General features: G+C 34.9%; 1 protein-coding gene across 4 annotated transcripts in view; it reads left to right on the plus strand.

Annotated features, from left to right (window-relative positions):
- Positions 1–11,318, plus strand: part of LOC128205194 (transmembrane protein 47-like) — a 46,192-nt gene extending 34,874 nt beyond the window's left edge. For 3 of the 4 annotated variants that reach the window (XM_052906676.1, XM_052906677.1, XM_052906678.1), the window contains 2 exons: positions 8,951–9,094; positions 10,461–11,318. In XM_052906676.1, the coding sequence (XP_052762636.1) occupies positions 8,951–9,094; positions 10,461–10,648 (332 nt within the window). In that variant the 3' untranslated portion in view covers positions 10,649–11,318. Of the gene's footprint in view, positions 1–4,395; positions 4,809–8,950; positions 9,095–10,460 lie in introns of those variants that run through there. The other variant, XM_052906679.1, reaches the window with a different exon arrangement.
- The last annotated feature ends 5,047 nt before the right edge of the window (positions 11,319–16,365 follow it).

The following is a 16,365-nucleotide window of genomic DNA, read 5'->3' on the forward strand; positions in this document are numbered from 1 at the left end:
ACAAGGCTTAAATGCAGGCCTGATGTGAAGTTCCGAAATCAATGTCGATATCCACGGGGAAATGTACGAAATGGTAGGTGATTGACACAGTAACGTTTCATTGAACAACATGAATGAAAGGAACGAAAAGTCGTACGTAGTACAACGCAAAACAATAGACGCTGATGGTTGGTTGCTGCTCGCCATTAACGCGATAGTCTCCCTTAAACACATATTGATCTACGGGCCTTCAAGCCTAATGCTATTACGAAAATTATCGGGTGATTATCGCAATACGGCGAGATGAAAAATATTTTTAATCTCTAATAAATGTTTATCATTACCGTTTATTTCTTATCCGCGATACCTAGAATGTCCTTTTTTACTTCCTTGTACGGAAAGTTAAGGTGGGTGTTGTTTTTGTCAGGTCGCATTACATCTTGGTCGATTCGCTGCAGTTCTCCATAGCAACAAAATCGTCTGCGGGGATTTATTGTTGAAATTCTTAGACAACAATGTAGCACAAAATCCTAAGGGTATTGTATCGGTTTTACCGGTTCCAAAATTGTTTTGTATTCAAATTCCATTTAGAATTACACCTTGTCTCATTTCATATCACGTTTTTAAAAAAAAATAACTAAATAGGTTGAAAATCTAGTCTACATGTTTAAAAATCAACGTTTCTTTCAAATGAAAAGCATGAAATATCTTACAATTTTCAATATATTTAACTAGGATAACTACAGTTATTTCAACAAGTCATTTCTGTGTGTTTTGAAATCGGATTTTCTGAATGTATTTGAAAATTATTGTATAGGTCATGTTATGAAATCCATAATATTTTATTTCCTCTTAACGTCGTTGACAGATAAATGAGTACTTTCCGTCAAATACATTATTTTTGTAGTTACAGCATTGATATTTGGAGCACATGTATAGTTTTGAAAATATCAATGTTGTTCTCGGATGACCTTGACTATGACATTTTAACCTAGTTCCTTATTTTTGAACTACAGCAACATAATTTGCTAAACACACAGTGATCAGGGTGGATCCAAGATTGCCAATATACTGGGCGATCTTTATGGCGTAAGCCACAACACCCGAATCGATACATATATGTTTGTGGTAACGTACATTTCGGTGAACTATAATTCTTAAACGGGCTCTTTCAAATAACAAGAACGGTTACGTAGAAAATGACGAGTTATTCTTGCATAGACGCTTAATAAAAAAGAAGGTAGAATTGCGAGGGGTTTTAACTTCTGAGCAACAAATTATCATTATCATCAAAATAAGTTAAAATTCACACACTTGAATTTGAAGTTTATACCTATGAAAGTGTTCAAGACTATCAAGATGTATTTGATTTAAAACACTCCACACGCTTCCTAAAATGATCAGAGGTATATGATATCGCTAAAATAAAAAAGACAGGAGGTATTCCCTTTGCCGTTTATGTGGATGAAAGAAAGCCTACAATTACCGGCACTCGAGACATCACTTGCTTCTTAGGAAGGTTTCTATGTTATCCTCATGTAATGGAATTGCTATCAGGCTTGTAAGCGGAGGTTGTTGTTTATCTGCACGTTATTGGTTTTACTGAATCGCTATATTTAAGCGTTAAACAAGGGATTAATTCAAAGGTGTGTTTAAAATCATGCGATAGAAAGACAATCGAAGTAATGTGAGAAGAAAAATTATTAAATTATCATATTATAAATCGTTTTTTTTCAAGGATGTTTATTTCATTGATTAATTTAAGGTTCGTATTCATTGTATTGGAGAATGTTAGGGTCGAGTGTACAAAACTTGAACATGTTGTCAATGGTTTATTTTCGGTCAGTTAGCATTTTCAATAATTTAATTGGTAAATAGTAAACATTGGATAGCTTTTCATCATGAAACAATTTGGCTTATTTTGACCAAATCAAAGATTTAACCATTATTAACAGTAATTTTATAATTTTAACAGTATTCCGTTGATGTATATTTGAAGTACCGGTTTTGTACTTTAAAAGACGTCCTAGAATTTATTAGATAAACAAAATATTCACTAAAACAAGATGTTAGAAACTGCCATAAGAAACAATGTTAGCGAGTAACTACTGCGGAGTATGAAATTTGACATCATATGTGGCCAATGTACGATTCTTATGGCTCGTTTTAACTGACGCAGCGATATTCCTAAGCCTTGGACTAACAAGCTTAACAACTAGTGCCAGAAACGTAAACAATTACGTGAACAGCGTGCAATACGAATTATGAAGTCATATTTAGAAAATGTAGCGTTTATATTACTGGTTATAACTGATGCAGCGATATTTATCAGCTTTGTGACCCCGTACTGGGTGGTTTCTGACGGTGACCTGACAAAAAGTCATGTCCATATCGGCCTTCTTGCCACATGTGAAAAAGACACATGTACAGTGATTTACAATGACAGAAGGATTGGAAATGTGCTTCCAGGTAATTTGAGTGTGTGTGCTTCACGATATGGTTAAATATTACGTTCAACAGGTTCTATTACATTAATATTTCCGTCATCAGGTATCGGCTCTTTAAGAAATGGATATTTATATTGTTATTAGGATTTACAGTGTTTATATTACACGTGTTAACATTTACTATACATGAACAATAAAAGTATTTGAGACTTTCGCTGATAATCGACGCCTTTTATACGAAAATAATTCTGTTTACCATAACGCTATCGAAGTGACTGGTTTTGAACTTTCCACATCAAAAATAATCGTTTCAATATGTTTTCAATGTTTAAAACATGTCAGTAAAATATCCCACAATCTCATAATTACGCAACTTTTGGCAGAACGTGTTTGTATATAAATTGTATAAACGCGCACATGCACCGGTTAAAGCCGAGTTTCACCATACAACGTGATTAACTATAGAAAATGGCGTACGTCGGAACGATTGATTTTATTGAACATATGTTTTGTATAGTATTTGGTAAGTCCGTTGTTTTTTCTTTAATTCCAACTTAATTACTTAGCTGAAATAGGGAATGAACTTGAGTCAATTTAAGAATGAACAGCAGACATTAATTTTGTTGTGAATCCAGGTTTAGCAAACCAAAGAAGACTGCAATCTCATATATACAACAGGGTAATACATGTTGAGAGAACCGAGAATTCATTAAGCACAAACTGTACAGCTATTGGAGATGTATTAGAAATAAGATTTGCGCAATGCAGCCGTACTACGAAATTGGTAAAGTAGACCTTGAACTCTCAATCAGCACCAGCTGCGAAAACCATTAACAGTGCTTTCAGCTTTTTTGTAAGGCCAGACAAACGTTGTGTTGAGTCAGGTAGTTTTTAAGACTACTTAGATATTATTTCTGGGAGGAAGAACGTTCGGAATCACAAACATACATCACAAGAATGATATGGTTCCAGTCTGCGTTGTTATTCTAAATTAGTAGGTAAGGACTTTCCTTATAGAAATTTTAATGATTAATGAAAAATACACTTCATTTGGAACTAATGTGAACACGTTAAAATACAACCGCATAATATTATTATGAAACTTTACGAACTACTTTTACTAAAGCACCGCCATACATACGAGGCTCGTTGTATGTCGGAGATGGCCGAGGTGTTCCGATTAGTATTACTCAAGACAGCAATGTCTGTTTGATCAATGATAGTAATGGAATTATTAGAAGAAAATGAGGAAATGTCTCCCGTTACCGTCATAAGCGGGTTTTTTTTATTTGCAAAAATCACTACGCCGTCAAAATGTTATGATTAAAAGGACCATTGCTAATATGAAACATAAAACTATTATTCAATGTTGTTCATCTTTTTCTAGCAATGCCTGTGCGTCTTAAATAAGCTCACGTATTTTATGCTGGTATTGTTTTTATCTTATGTCGTCTTGCATGGTGTATCTACCCTTATTGCATGGACAATGTTTTTGATACTTGTCATAATGTTTGTTTAAAAGTTAACAACAATTTTTCTGCTATATAATAGCATTTAAAAACACGACTAGACAGTTCAACAATCAAACATTTTTTTGGGGTTTGGCCCTCTTTCTCGTAAATTATGTTTGTTCACCCTACACTCAAGAACTGATAGATCCGCAAGAATTTCTCGCAGATTTGCAAAATGATAAAAACTAAACCTCTCGAGTGTTCTCCTATTAAAACTGGATGCTTTCTCTCATGGCAACAATAATTGTGCATGGTTTGAACTATTTAATCATCGTGTGTTGCAAATGCCAGGTTCGCTTTTCGATAGAAATTACCCATTTCCCTTCGGCAAGAGACGTGTAAGTTGTAACAATATCCTGATGTTTCTATTACATTTCAATCCATGGATTTAATTGTTTATTGTGTAAAATTCTTCATTGCTAACAGTTGTATTCTCCTGGGAGAGTTAAAGGAGTGTTAACTAGATTATAAAGTATACGGGTAATGTGCTATTTTTAAAGTACAGTCTGGTTTACTTTCAAAATGTACAAGAAATGTGATTTGGTACATTTTTTCCATTATTCTTTTATGAAAATATAACAAAATAAACAGTCTTAGAACTGCATTGGGTTAAGAATAAATCGGTGTAATGTCACATGACATTTGCAGTGACGAACTACTCGTGACGTAATGTCTCTTTTGGAAAACCTTGGATTTATATGTCTTGTTATTACTGTGGCGACCATGTTTATCAGTTTTGTGACGCCATATTGGGTAGTGGATGATGGTGATTATATCATGAAACCGGTGCACAAAGGTTTGTTAGCGAATTGTGAGGAGGACATGTGTACTTGGATTTTTAAGGATGAAAGGATTAGCAGAGAGTTTCCAGGTAGAGCATTTATTTGGTTGTTGTACGTTTTCAATTATGTTCTGTTTATAAATTGGTGTTATTAATTCTTTTAAAATAGAATATCGCTCAAACCGATGCCAGATGGTGTAATAGATCTCTGACAATTAACCGTTCCAGTCAAACATAGTGTAATGTTTTGATGTTGTTTATTTTGTTTTCCTTTAGCCTCTTGTTATTCATTTTCGTGTTGGTTTCGCACTGATAACGATGAAAACCTATCATGATCTCCAAATATGTCGTTAAAGCCAGTTTGGCATTGCTAGTAAATGTATTATTCTACATTGAGAGATAAAAGCTCGTTTAATGATAAAATAAAGGTATACTCAGTATGATGAAAGAAGCTTTGATTTTACATCGACATTCAAACATTAAAGTAATTTACAGAGACACAGTTTGATTCCATGTCTAAAACTTCAAAATAATCTAATTTGGTGTTCGCACTTTTTTGTATTCTGCTTTTGCCCCCCTTGACGGTAAAAATCTACGTGGTATTTTGGACCCAACGTGTAGTCAGTCTTCTTTAATCCCGTCCATTTTAAGGCGGACAGTTGCGGAATTGTGTAAGCAATTGAAATGGATTTACTTTTACTAACGCAAAGAGACAGTAGAGAAGCTTCAATATAACGAACAGTTTGTGTTCAATCCGTATCAACACAACAAATGTATAAACGTTTGGATTATGAGATAACCGATGTATATTTATAAAAAATACATAATTTAATTACCGTTAGGAGAGCGCTGATTTCTCCTTTATACATTAAACGCTTCTTTCATTTCTTTCCGCTTAAAAATGAACGATCAACAAAAACACGCACGATCAGGCACCGCAATTTAATTGATGGCATGAACAGTTTTATTGGTAATAAAACAAACAATTATAAAGATTCAAATATCGGATAATCATACGATAGAGTACCGTCGATACAGGTATTTTTATTTTGCATACGAAAGTTATTTTGTAGTTCCATCATAAATATGATGCTCGGATGCAAAATTAGAACAATCTGCAGTATGTCAGACACAGTTTGTTGTTTCATGATATTTGTCCTTGGCATAATTTCCTTGCAGTTTTACAGTACGCATAGGTTAGCGAATTGTGGTGCCGTTGTGTGTACTTAGATTTACGACTTAAAAAAAAGATGTGCGGATCCAGGAGTTTACATTAGATGGGGCGCAAATTTGTTCGTACGACCCTCCTCATAATTGTGGGAATGTAAGAAGGGTGGTTTGGGGAAACAAGATGGCCATTTCAAAAGTGACATGTTGTACACTTGTGTGTTTTATTCATATGTGTTTCACTTTGACAATTTAGGCGTTAGTTTTAAGTATGTTTTCAAAGAAAACACTTTTTTCATACTGATGAAAAATTGTGTTTATAAGTTGTTGTTCCTACTTTAGCATTTAACAGTATCTTGCATTACATAAATAGAAGTTAAATGGACCTTATATAACAATTCATATCATCCCTTGTTGACAATATAAATCTGATAACATTGTCAGATACTAAGAGACACTTGATGACTATTTACGAGATAGGGTTCATGTTTTACAGCGCCACTTTAAGCTAAATAACTTAACCTTGATGACAAGTTTTATTTTAAGCTAAAACGATCAGTTTAAAAGCCTTGAGAGCTTTATTTTGCTGTTTAATCAAACATACACTATTATAGTGCTTAGAACAGTAATAGAATAGAGCAAGCGTTTGAATACATAGAGCTTGAGTAGGTTTTACTGAAAACATCTTAAACGAGAAAAAGCACCGTGTTGCCGTTTTTATAGTATAATTCGACTTGACAGTAATATTACTTTGTAGGCGACGTTGTGAAAAAATGTGCTATTTTATATGCCGATAAACGAAACGTTTCTGCGTTGGTTTCCTACTCTCTACCGTTGCTTTGAACTCTATACGGGAGATCCTGTGCATATACCAATACAAAATGATGTATGAAAATGGTAGTCTTTTTTTGAGATAGGAACTGGTCATTGGCGGCAGTTATAATTTCAACACTGGGAACGCTCCCTATGTTTGGTTAAAACGATATTCTACTTCCAAAGAAGTATTATTTGATCTAGAATAACAGGGCGAAAATACTTTGACGAAACCAATAAAGCACAAACGATTTTGACGAAACCAATAAAGCACAAACGATTTTAACTATCGAAGTGCTAACCACCGTTTAGGTATAACTGATATACTCAGGTTTAGGAATACTACATACAAGTATCTATAAAACATACTCAGGTTTAGGAATACTACATACAAGTATCTATAAAACGCTTTTTACCAATTATTTTCGATGGCCATCTTATACGGAATTAGTAAAATTATAAGAAAAAGCGACATATTGAATTTATACAGCCAAACATTAACTTATACCCGATTCTCATTCATCCGCAAAATCTGTGCATACACTTAAAACACACAAACTGTGCGACTGATGTATTATTGTGTAACATTTAAAGATCATTTCACTTTTACCATCTAAAATTGATCTATTTCTAAGATATTTAAATTAGGCGAACTCATGTCATAATAGGAAAACATAATGATGCTGGAAAACTTTAAAGAATATCATCTTGTTGGTTAATTTGCACTTGTACTCAAATGTGCTTAATTTAGCGTTCCTAACATTTGTTATCGGTATATCGCAAATAGACCTGACTAGATTCTCTGTTCGTATGTATTAGTCTTTTTTGCTGCAACTTTAATTTGCACCTTAAATCTTGCCTTAGGAAATTGAATATACGAAGTCTACACAGCCAGTCAGAATGCCCATTGCCAAACAATGTTGTATTTTGAGGAAATTTCTTACAATGTTGTCACGACATTGTAACATGGTCGTTCGTGTTGTATTTGTGATTTTCAAGCACGATGACTTGATTTTCTCAATATTTGTCGTTGCCATGGCCGTGGTGCTTCATGTGTAACTTCTGATGTTGGCCATATATTGAAAACCTTTCAAGATATTGACATGTCACTTGCTAACTATGCATTTAATTTGACTATCACATATGTGAGGCTTCTTATCAATTCGCCTCACTAGATCTTAGCATTTTTGGAGAGATGCCCTTCGGTCAACTCTTAATAGAGGAAGGCTGACACCCGCTCGGGGTTCACTATATTAGGAAAGATGACGTTTAATCAACTGTGAATGAAGGAGTGTGAGAAACTCGGGGTGCTCTTAATACGATATTTCAGCTAAATTTCGAGAAATACAGTTTCGTCAACTGTGAAGGGAGTAAGGTTTCAAGCCTCGTAAGGAGTTTTTATATTGTAGAATGTAAAGTTAGCTTGAAATCGCACGTTTCATAATGTTCAAAATTAAAAATATGAGTCCAAACTAGCGATAATAAGACGATATTTGCAATATGAAATAAATATTTTCAATCATAAAATAAAATTAAAAACAATGTATCCGTACAATTCCTCTATCAATCATATTTTACATGAAAAACGTATTTCTCAACCTTTGTTTGTTCTGATGTCACAAGACATATTTGTTCTGATGTTGTGGTCGTAGAATTTAACAGTTTTACTCTTGTTTCTGTTGTTACTTAAGATATAAAAACATTCGAATAAGTTGACAACTGGCGTTTCATGGTACTTTTGGTTCTATTCAAAACTACATTGTTGGTTTGAGCCAGAATAACACTATCAGTTTTATTGTAAATACATGATGTCAAAATAATGTTGTACAGAGTGTGTCTTCTTTTATATTTTTCGAAGTTCAATTTAAAATATTCTATGAATGAAATAACATCCAACTATGCATGGACCATCTCCACATTGTAGAATGGTTTTGTTCTCAACTTATACTACATGCAGCTGTTCTGTAACCAGATGTGTGTAGTGTAATATACTTCCTTTCAACACAATTCAACTTTAGTTGCTTGCCCGTGTAATAATCCGTGCATACTTCTCCTTTTGATAACACTTATTTCTTACATAGCCATCGCCATACCTATTTATTTACACAGCATTTAAGCGCAGGGCGTGATGCCAGTGACCCCATCCATGGGATTCCTCTCTCTCCTGGTAACCACCGCTCTCTGTGTAGCGGTTGATTCAGCTTAAAATGTATTTAATTATTACAACAAGCCTAAATTATTTCTATTTTCAGCATGGTTCAAAGCGACGCAGGGCTTGATGTCAGTGGCCCTGGCTCTTGGACTTATTGCTCTCCTGGTGGCCACCCTTTCCCTGTGCTGTACGTGCCACAGCTGTAACCCTCACCATCCAATCTGTGGATTCCTCATCATCGCATGTGAGTATTCTAAGGAGTTATAACGAAATGTTTGTAATTGCTATTGAATGATTCTGAATAAGTCTGCGATTGCTTTGCCTTTTTGAAATGTCCCCTGTCTATGATAAGTTCACATTTGACATTATTTGTCGTTTTATGATAGTGTTATAAAATAAATAAAGTATGAAATGTACACTGGAAGAAAACGTAACCAAAACCTGTTTAATGGACTGCCAAGACTGCGTTTCATCTTTCAGCAAGTATAAGGGTTTTTACTCTGTCATAAAAAAGGTATTTATCTTGGAAAACAAAATATTCATATTGTCGTATTTGTTATCGGACATATAAACGTGTGAAACGATGAAACTATTTCCGAAACCAATAAATAGCTCAATTCATTTTACAGTTATCACGTGTGTTCCAAATGTGTTTTTTTTTCGTCCTAGAACTGATAGCATCTGGAAATAATTTCATCATATTTTCTGTGCACTTGTTCCTGAACTATTACAAGCCTATCGATTGTGCACCTGCGTCAGCGTCCAAATTGCTGGGAATATGTAGAACTCGGGTAGCGGAGACCGTAAGAACTACACGTCAATCATCGGTGTCTACATTACTGTCAAATTGAGTGTTTACTGTATATCTTCGTTTCGGAAACACTTCGTCTAATACGGCCTTAATTCCATGAAAAGTGTCACTTTTATATCCATTATTTGGTTCATGCCGTGGAATATGCAACTTGTCATTTAAATAGCGAACAAATGATAAAAAACGGCTTCCAGAATTATTATGTGGCCCCATTTTACTTTTTGAGTCACTTTATGTAGATTAATAAGAAAACTATAAAAAAACGTTTTGTCTGGTAAGTTTTTAAGTGTATCTCTTTACAACGTAAACGATTACTGAAAGTTCCAGAAATTGTGATTATGCACGCTTCAATAGAAGATAGTTAGGTATTTGAATCTGATATTGCATGAACAAATTTATTATACGTGTATTTAAGTTTTCAGCATTATACACTCTTAAACCCAGGGTATTTTAATGATAGAACTGTTGAAACTATGACAGAGTAATTCAATTTACAGCCACATACATTTTATTATGGAATCAAACCTAGCAATTTGAATTGCATCGCTCTATTATACATGGCCACGTTTCAAGAATCAAGTCAATGTCAGGATTAAATTGAAACCAGTAGATAAATTGAAACCCGGTTTCTGCGCCTTATATCAAGCAAAGATTGCCTCGAATAAGCAAATATGATATAGTGGTCAGAGGTGAACACAGAGAAGATTTCCAGCCAGCTAAAAGCACGCGATATCTTTACCAGCTCAATTTGATAAAAACTAAAAAAAATAACAAATAAAAGCATGTTGTTTACTTTCAGCTGTGTCTATAGCGGTAGCCATCGTGGTTTTCGGGATTAAGGCGAAGAATGAATGGGGCATCGACTTCCAGATGGAACTTATGTCTAGCGGCCGCTTTGGGTGGTCATTTTGGACGGCAGTAGGTGCCGCGGCCAGCGCCCTGCTGACTTCTACCATCTACTGTTGTATGGACAGAAAGAGACACTAAATAGAGCAGTTTAACGGATGAAGGCGAAACGGTTCTATCTGCATTTTTATTTTGCTCTTCTTCGCTAATCAGGTTACCGTCTTGTCTAAGACTGATGAGTTTGCAATTGAAAACAAATCGTGTAAATATTGTTAACACGCTGGTAATACATTTAGTATATATTTTATTTTAAATCCAAAAAGTCATTTACATTACAACAAATGTTATATAATGCTACGAAAACGATTTATATGCATGTAGGGAAAAAACATTTTTATAAATACAAATTAATCACCAGTGTACAGATAGTTTCAACACATTTTAGCTAGTTCTGGCAGTTATTATAATTATCTTGTGGTTAATTTTGTTATGATAGATTACGTCATGTTTATAAATAACTACCAATCAGAATGCGCGAAATGCTACTAGAGTCATTATAATCAAGACTACTTAAATGTAATGTCACATGGAACCTTTTCGCTTTCGCTCCCGATTTTTGAATCGTCTAGGTAGATAGTATGTATATTTTACAGTTTATTATTTTGAAAACTGTTTATGTATGTCTCATATTTACAGCTGTATATACATGTGTGTGTGAAAAGTGTTTCATTTCATGTTCATTTTATATATCATTAGCTGTGCATACAAAGCTAAGATAGATATTATGTCAATAAAGAAATAGTTTTATATATGGCTATTTTACTAGTCTTCTACTAAGACGCATTTAATATATTGTGCTATGTGTATCTTTTCTGTATTCATAATACTTTCATCCACTGGTTTTGTTTTATATCTCATCTTGTGCAAAACAATCGTTGAAATCCAAATCAAATATTACGGTGCCACAAATATAAAGACGTGCATATTGATGAAAAAATCAATATTTTTTTCAAATTTTTGGCATCGTAATTTTGCGAATGTTTTTATTTGAGAATTTAATATGTTTCCCGTGTCAGTGGTTCCATCTAATGAACGACCAAGCGACACAATATCAAGTGAATGTCATGGATCAAATTAAAAGTTTTACTTGCAAAATAAAATAATCATTGATAAAACTGACAAGTAAAGATTTAAGTTAGGAAACAGATTTGAATCTATTGTACGAAACGTGCTTCGAATACAACCAATCGTACCAGTTATATGTGTTATCGATTACGTACACAGGTTGTTATATAATAGTAAAAATGGTTCATAGAATGATTCCAGATTGCGTTAGTTTGTTTGAGAAACTTTGAGAAGTCGATGACTATATCTCAGGATGTGCATGCTCGTATTGATCCGTATCACATGTGTGTACAGTCTAAATCCTTGAAATACAGTTGATAAGGATAACACGTTATGTGCGAATGTGTAACCACTGCGTCCCCCACTTGGGTACTTTATGTTTATGCATACCCTAACGGAAAAAAACTTCATACATATACCAAGGTAAAATTGAATGACACAATCTCTTTTTTATGAATATTCATGAGGCATGGAGACAGACCTTCTTCCAATGAAATCGCATGTTACATTAAATATAATTAAATAATCCTATACTGTCAATCGTCTCCATAGGCGAGTATTACGAAACTGTTCAAACCGAAGTAATCTTAGTAATCTGGCGGATTTTATTAAGTTCCAGCTTTCGGCAGAATATTGTTTGAGTGTCTGTGCATATGTTCGCTGGTTCATTGCGGATCAAATCAAACTACTTCATTTATTGTTCATGATGGCGAGATTGTCTTTGCCAAATCGTCCACGGTACAGATCGAAGCATAGCGCAGTAGTGTATAGGGGGTTTGCGACGATCAACGGAGTCTGGCGTTGAAAAAAGTATAATATATTTATTTGTTGGAACGTCTCCTTCATCAGATAATGGATTTTTTTTTATTTTATTGTTTAAACGCGGTTATAGAATAAAGATTTCAAATATATTTCTTTACAAAGCGTTTCAAACTGAAGACAAGGATCTTATATCAAACCATCTTGCGTTGTTAAGCGGGAGAAGTTTTTCGCATGCGCAATAGCTACGTGTGATACGGAATCAGAAAACGCAGTGTGTATAATAAAGATTTCTTTTTCCGGTTTGAACATTTTATGATTGAGTCAAGCAATGTCTAAGACGGAATTGTAACAGTAAGGAAAAAATACTTGAGTTATTTTCTCTTGCAGATGATTAGCGATTTCTTAGTTTACCAACAAAAACATATACATTATATAGTATATATGTATATTTTGTTTTTAAAAGATAACGTGCCTTCAGTTGTTTACATTTTCAAATGTTTTTGTATGTTTTTGTTTAGTTTTCTCAATTAATAGTCATAATAAATGTGCATAATAATGTCAAGCTTCTTTTTTCAAAATAACAAAAAAGTTACTAAACAAACACAAGTGAAAAAAAAACGATATTCCATTAGGATTCAACTGTTTAATCTAATTTTTAGAGTCCAGATACTGTTTATCTACATTTGTTATACAAACGGTCTAGGAAAATCTTCAGAAGAAATTCAATAACACTTCAATAACACTGCAGAGGCAATCAGTCGATAGTATTGTTATAGACAAGCTCGTAGTTGAAAGCCACCTTTAGCGAGTATAGCTAGTTTCAAGCTTTATAAATTCGTTTAAAAATGTATCTCCCTTTTCGGATAGTTGTTATCAAATTTCAATTATTCAATGAAAGATAGGATGAAAGAATATTGCTAAAGATATTTTGCAATATTTACCGATATGATATATGGTCACGTGATTCGCATGGTGGCAGTGATTGCTGTACAGTTAGGAAAGCAACTCTGCGTGGTGTTTTACTCACATTTAGTATTTTGCTGCTCAATGAGGATTGATCCATGTAAATGCGAGCAAGTTCATGGTGAGTAAAACATGTCATTGACTGCGGGACAATATATCTTCGATCCATTTACTTGTAAGAACCTTCAAAGCAAGTTATTGGCTTCACAATAGGTTGCTTTGAGCTATGTGCCTGTTAGCAACCTCACAGTGAATGTTTTGCTGCGTCGCAAGAAGCGTTGAGCTGTGTGCCTGTATGCAACCTCACAGTGAATGTTTTGATGCGTCGCAAGAAGCGTTGAGTTGTGTGCCTGTATGCAGGCTCGCAGTGAGTGTTATGCTGTTGGACAAGTAGTTTTGAGCTGTGAGTATGTTAGCAGATTCACATAGTGTCTGTGGCTACTGCGTTTTTTAATGTACTTTCCAATCGTTTTTATTTGCATTCAAGATACAAACATAAAGATGCTTCAATGTATATCATCCGTTTAGTCGAAAGGATATACCCTCCTCACAACAATGTATATTACCTCCTAATTCCAAGTTTTATAACCTCCTCAGTTCAAAGTATATGACTTCCTCATTCTTATGTTTATCATCTTCTCATTCCCATGTATAACTTATTATAATATGCATATCTTACTCATTCAAAAGTGTATCACCTCTTCATTTAAACAATAAACACCGTTTCATTCCAATGATTATAACCTCCTCGTTCAAATATATATTACCTCCCCGTTCTAGTGTATACGTCCTCCTAATTCATATAAAACCCCTTTCTTATCACAATGCAAATTATATCATCATGCCAATGTGTATCACGTGCCCATCGCGAGGTGTATCAGGTCCTCACGCCAGTGTGTATCACGTACTCATGCCAGTGTGTATCACGTCCTCATGCCAATGTGTATTACGTACTCATGTCTGTGTGTATCACGCGCCAATCGCACTGCGTATCACATCCACATCGCAATGCGTATCACGTCATCATTCCAGTGTGGCTCACGTCCTCATGCCAGTGTGTATCACTTCCACATGCCAGTGTGTATCATGTCCCTATCGCAATGCGTCTCACTTCATCATGCCAATGTGTCTCACACCCTGATGCCAATGTATATCACGCCTTCATGCCAGTGTGTCTCATGTCATGCCATTGTGTCTCACATCCTTATGCAAGTGTGTATCACGTCATCATGCCAGTGTGTATCACGCCCTCATGCCATGTGTATCACGTCCTCATGCCAATGTGTATCAAGCCTTCATTCCAGTGTGTCTCATGTCATGCCATTGTGTCTCACATCCTCATGCAAGTGTGTATCAAGTCCTTATGCCAGTTTGTATCAAGTCCTCATGCTAGAAAGTTTCACGTCCTCATGCCAATGTGTATCACGTGCCCATCGCAATGTGTATCAGGTCCTCACGCCAATGTGTCTCCTGTCCTCATGCCAGTGGGTATCACCTCCTCATACCAGTGTGTATGACGTCCTCATGCCATTGTGTATCACGTCCTCATGCCAGTGTGTCTCACGTCCTCAAGCCAGTTTGTATCACGTCCTCATGCAAGTGTGTATCACGTCCTTATGCCAGTGTGTATCACATCATCATTCCAGTGTATATCACGTCATCATGCCAGTTTGTATCTCATCCTTATGTCAGTGTGTATTTCGTCCTCATACCAATGTGTATCACATGTCCATCGCAATGTGTATCACATCCCCATGCCAGTGTGTCTCATGTCTTGATGCCAATGTGTAACACATGCCCATCGCAATGTTAATCACGTCCTCATGCCAGTGTCTATCACGTCCTCATGCCAGTGTCTATCAAGTCCTCATGTTAGTGTGTATCACGTCCTCATGCCAGTGTGTCTTTGAATAAAGTAAGGTTGTGAATATTTGATAAAAATAATTAGGATGTGGTGGGTGTAGTTTCAATACAATACTTCTTCAGAGATCGCTCTGTATGTTCATCATAACGCAGCATTGTATATGTTTCACGGCTTATTGCGCAATATAAAAGCGAATCATTTTTGCCGGAGGAAGTTAAAGATGAATATAACATTTAGTAAGAAACAAAGTGCAAAGTGGCCGACATAACATATTTTTATATCGCTGTGTAGCGTCTTCATCTATATGATTTATTATCGTTTGTAGTTAAGTAAATGCATGAATATCCTAGTACAATTGATTGAATACAAAGTGTTCCCAGATATAACAACTGGATAAGATGAAGAACAATGGTTGTTATTTTATTATATATTTTATTATTCATAACCAGATTAGACGAATACGAATTATTTACACCCAATCTGTGATTGTGATAAACCTCTTTAGTTGATGATTGTTTTACAACAGTTCAACTTAAAGCAACTCTAAATGATCTTACTCACAGTTTATAATTGGATTCCAACATGTGATGCCCTCTAAATCATTTTAAAAATAGTTATTGTGATATCAATTGAAGACATAAGTGAACCTTTATCTGTACAAAGTAAACACTGAACGCGTTCGAAATACATCCTTGTTCAATGTAAAATAATAATTTAACATTATGGTAGTATTGAATTATTCAGAGATATTAATGGAATACCCAAGACTGCACCTTGACTATACCAATACATTTCCAAGAAAATAGATAAACTGAGACATACATCAGAATGGCGCTTCTTGAGTTATTTGCTTTCTCAGTGGTTGCGATTATTGATACGGCTCTTTTTATCAGTTGTGTGACACCTTATTGGCTAGAATTTGAATCAAAAGAGGGAAAAAGCCATTTGAACATGGGCTTATTAGCATATTGTGAACAGACCTCGTGCACGTGGATTCTTGATGACGTCAGGATAAGCAGGGTATTTCCAGGCAAGAGTTTTCATTTACTAGTCAAGTGTATTAATTACTTTTTCATTACGAAGATTGAACATGACAAGACACTTCCAGCTTGAAAGTTAAAATTAATTATGAAAACAAATGCAC

This window comes from Mya arenaria, chromosome 10 (assembly GCF_026914265.1).
Source record: "Mya arenaria isolate MELC-2E11 chromosome 10, ASM2691426v1".
Classification (NCBI taxonomy): domain Eukaryota; kingdom Metazoa; phylum Mollusca; class Bivalvia; order Myida; family Myidae; genus Mya; species Mya arenaria.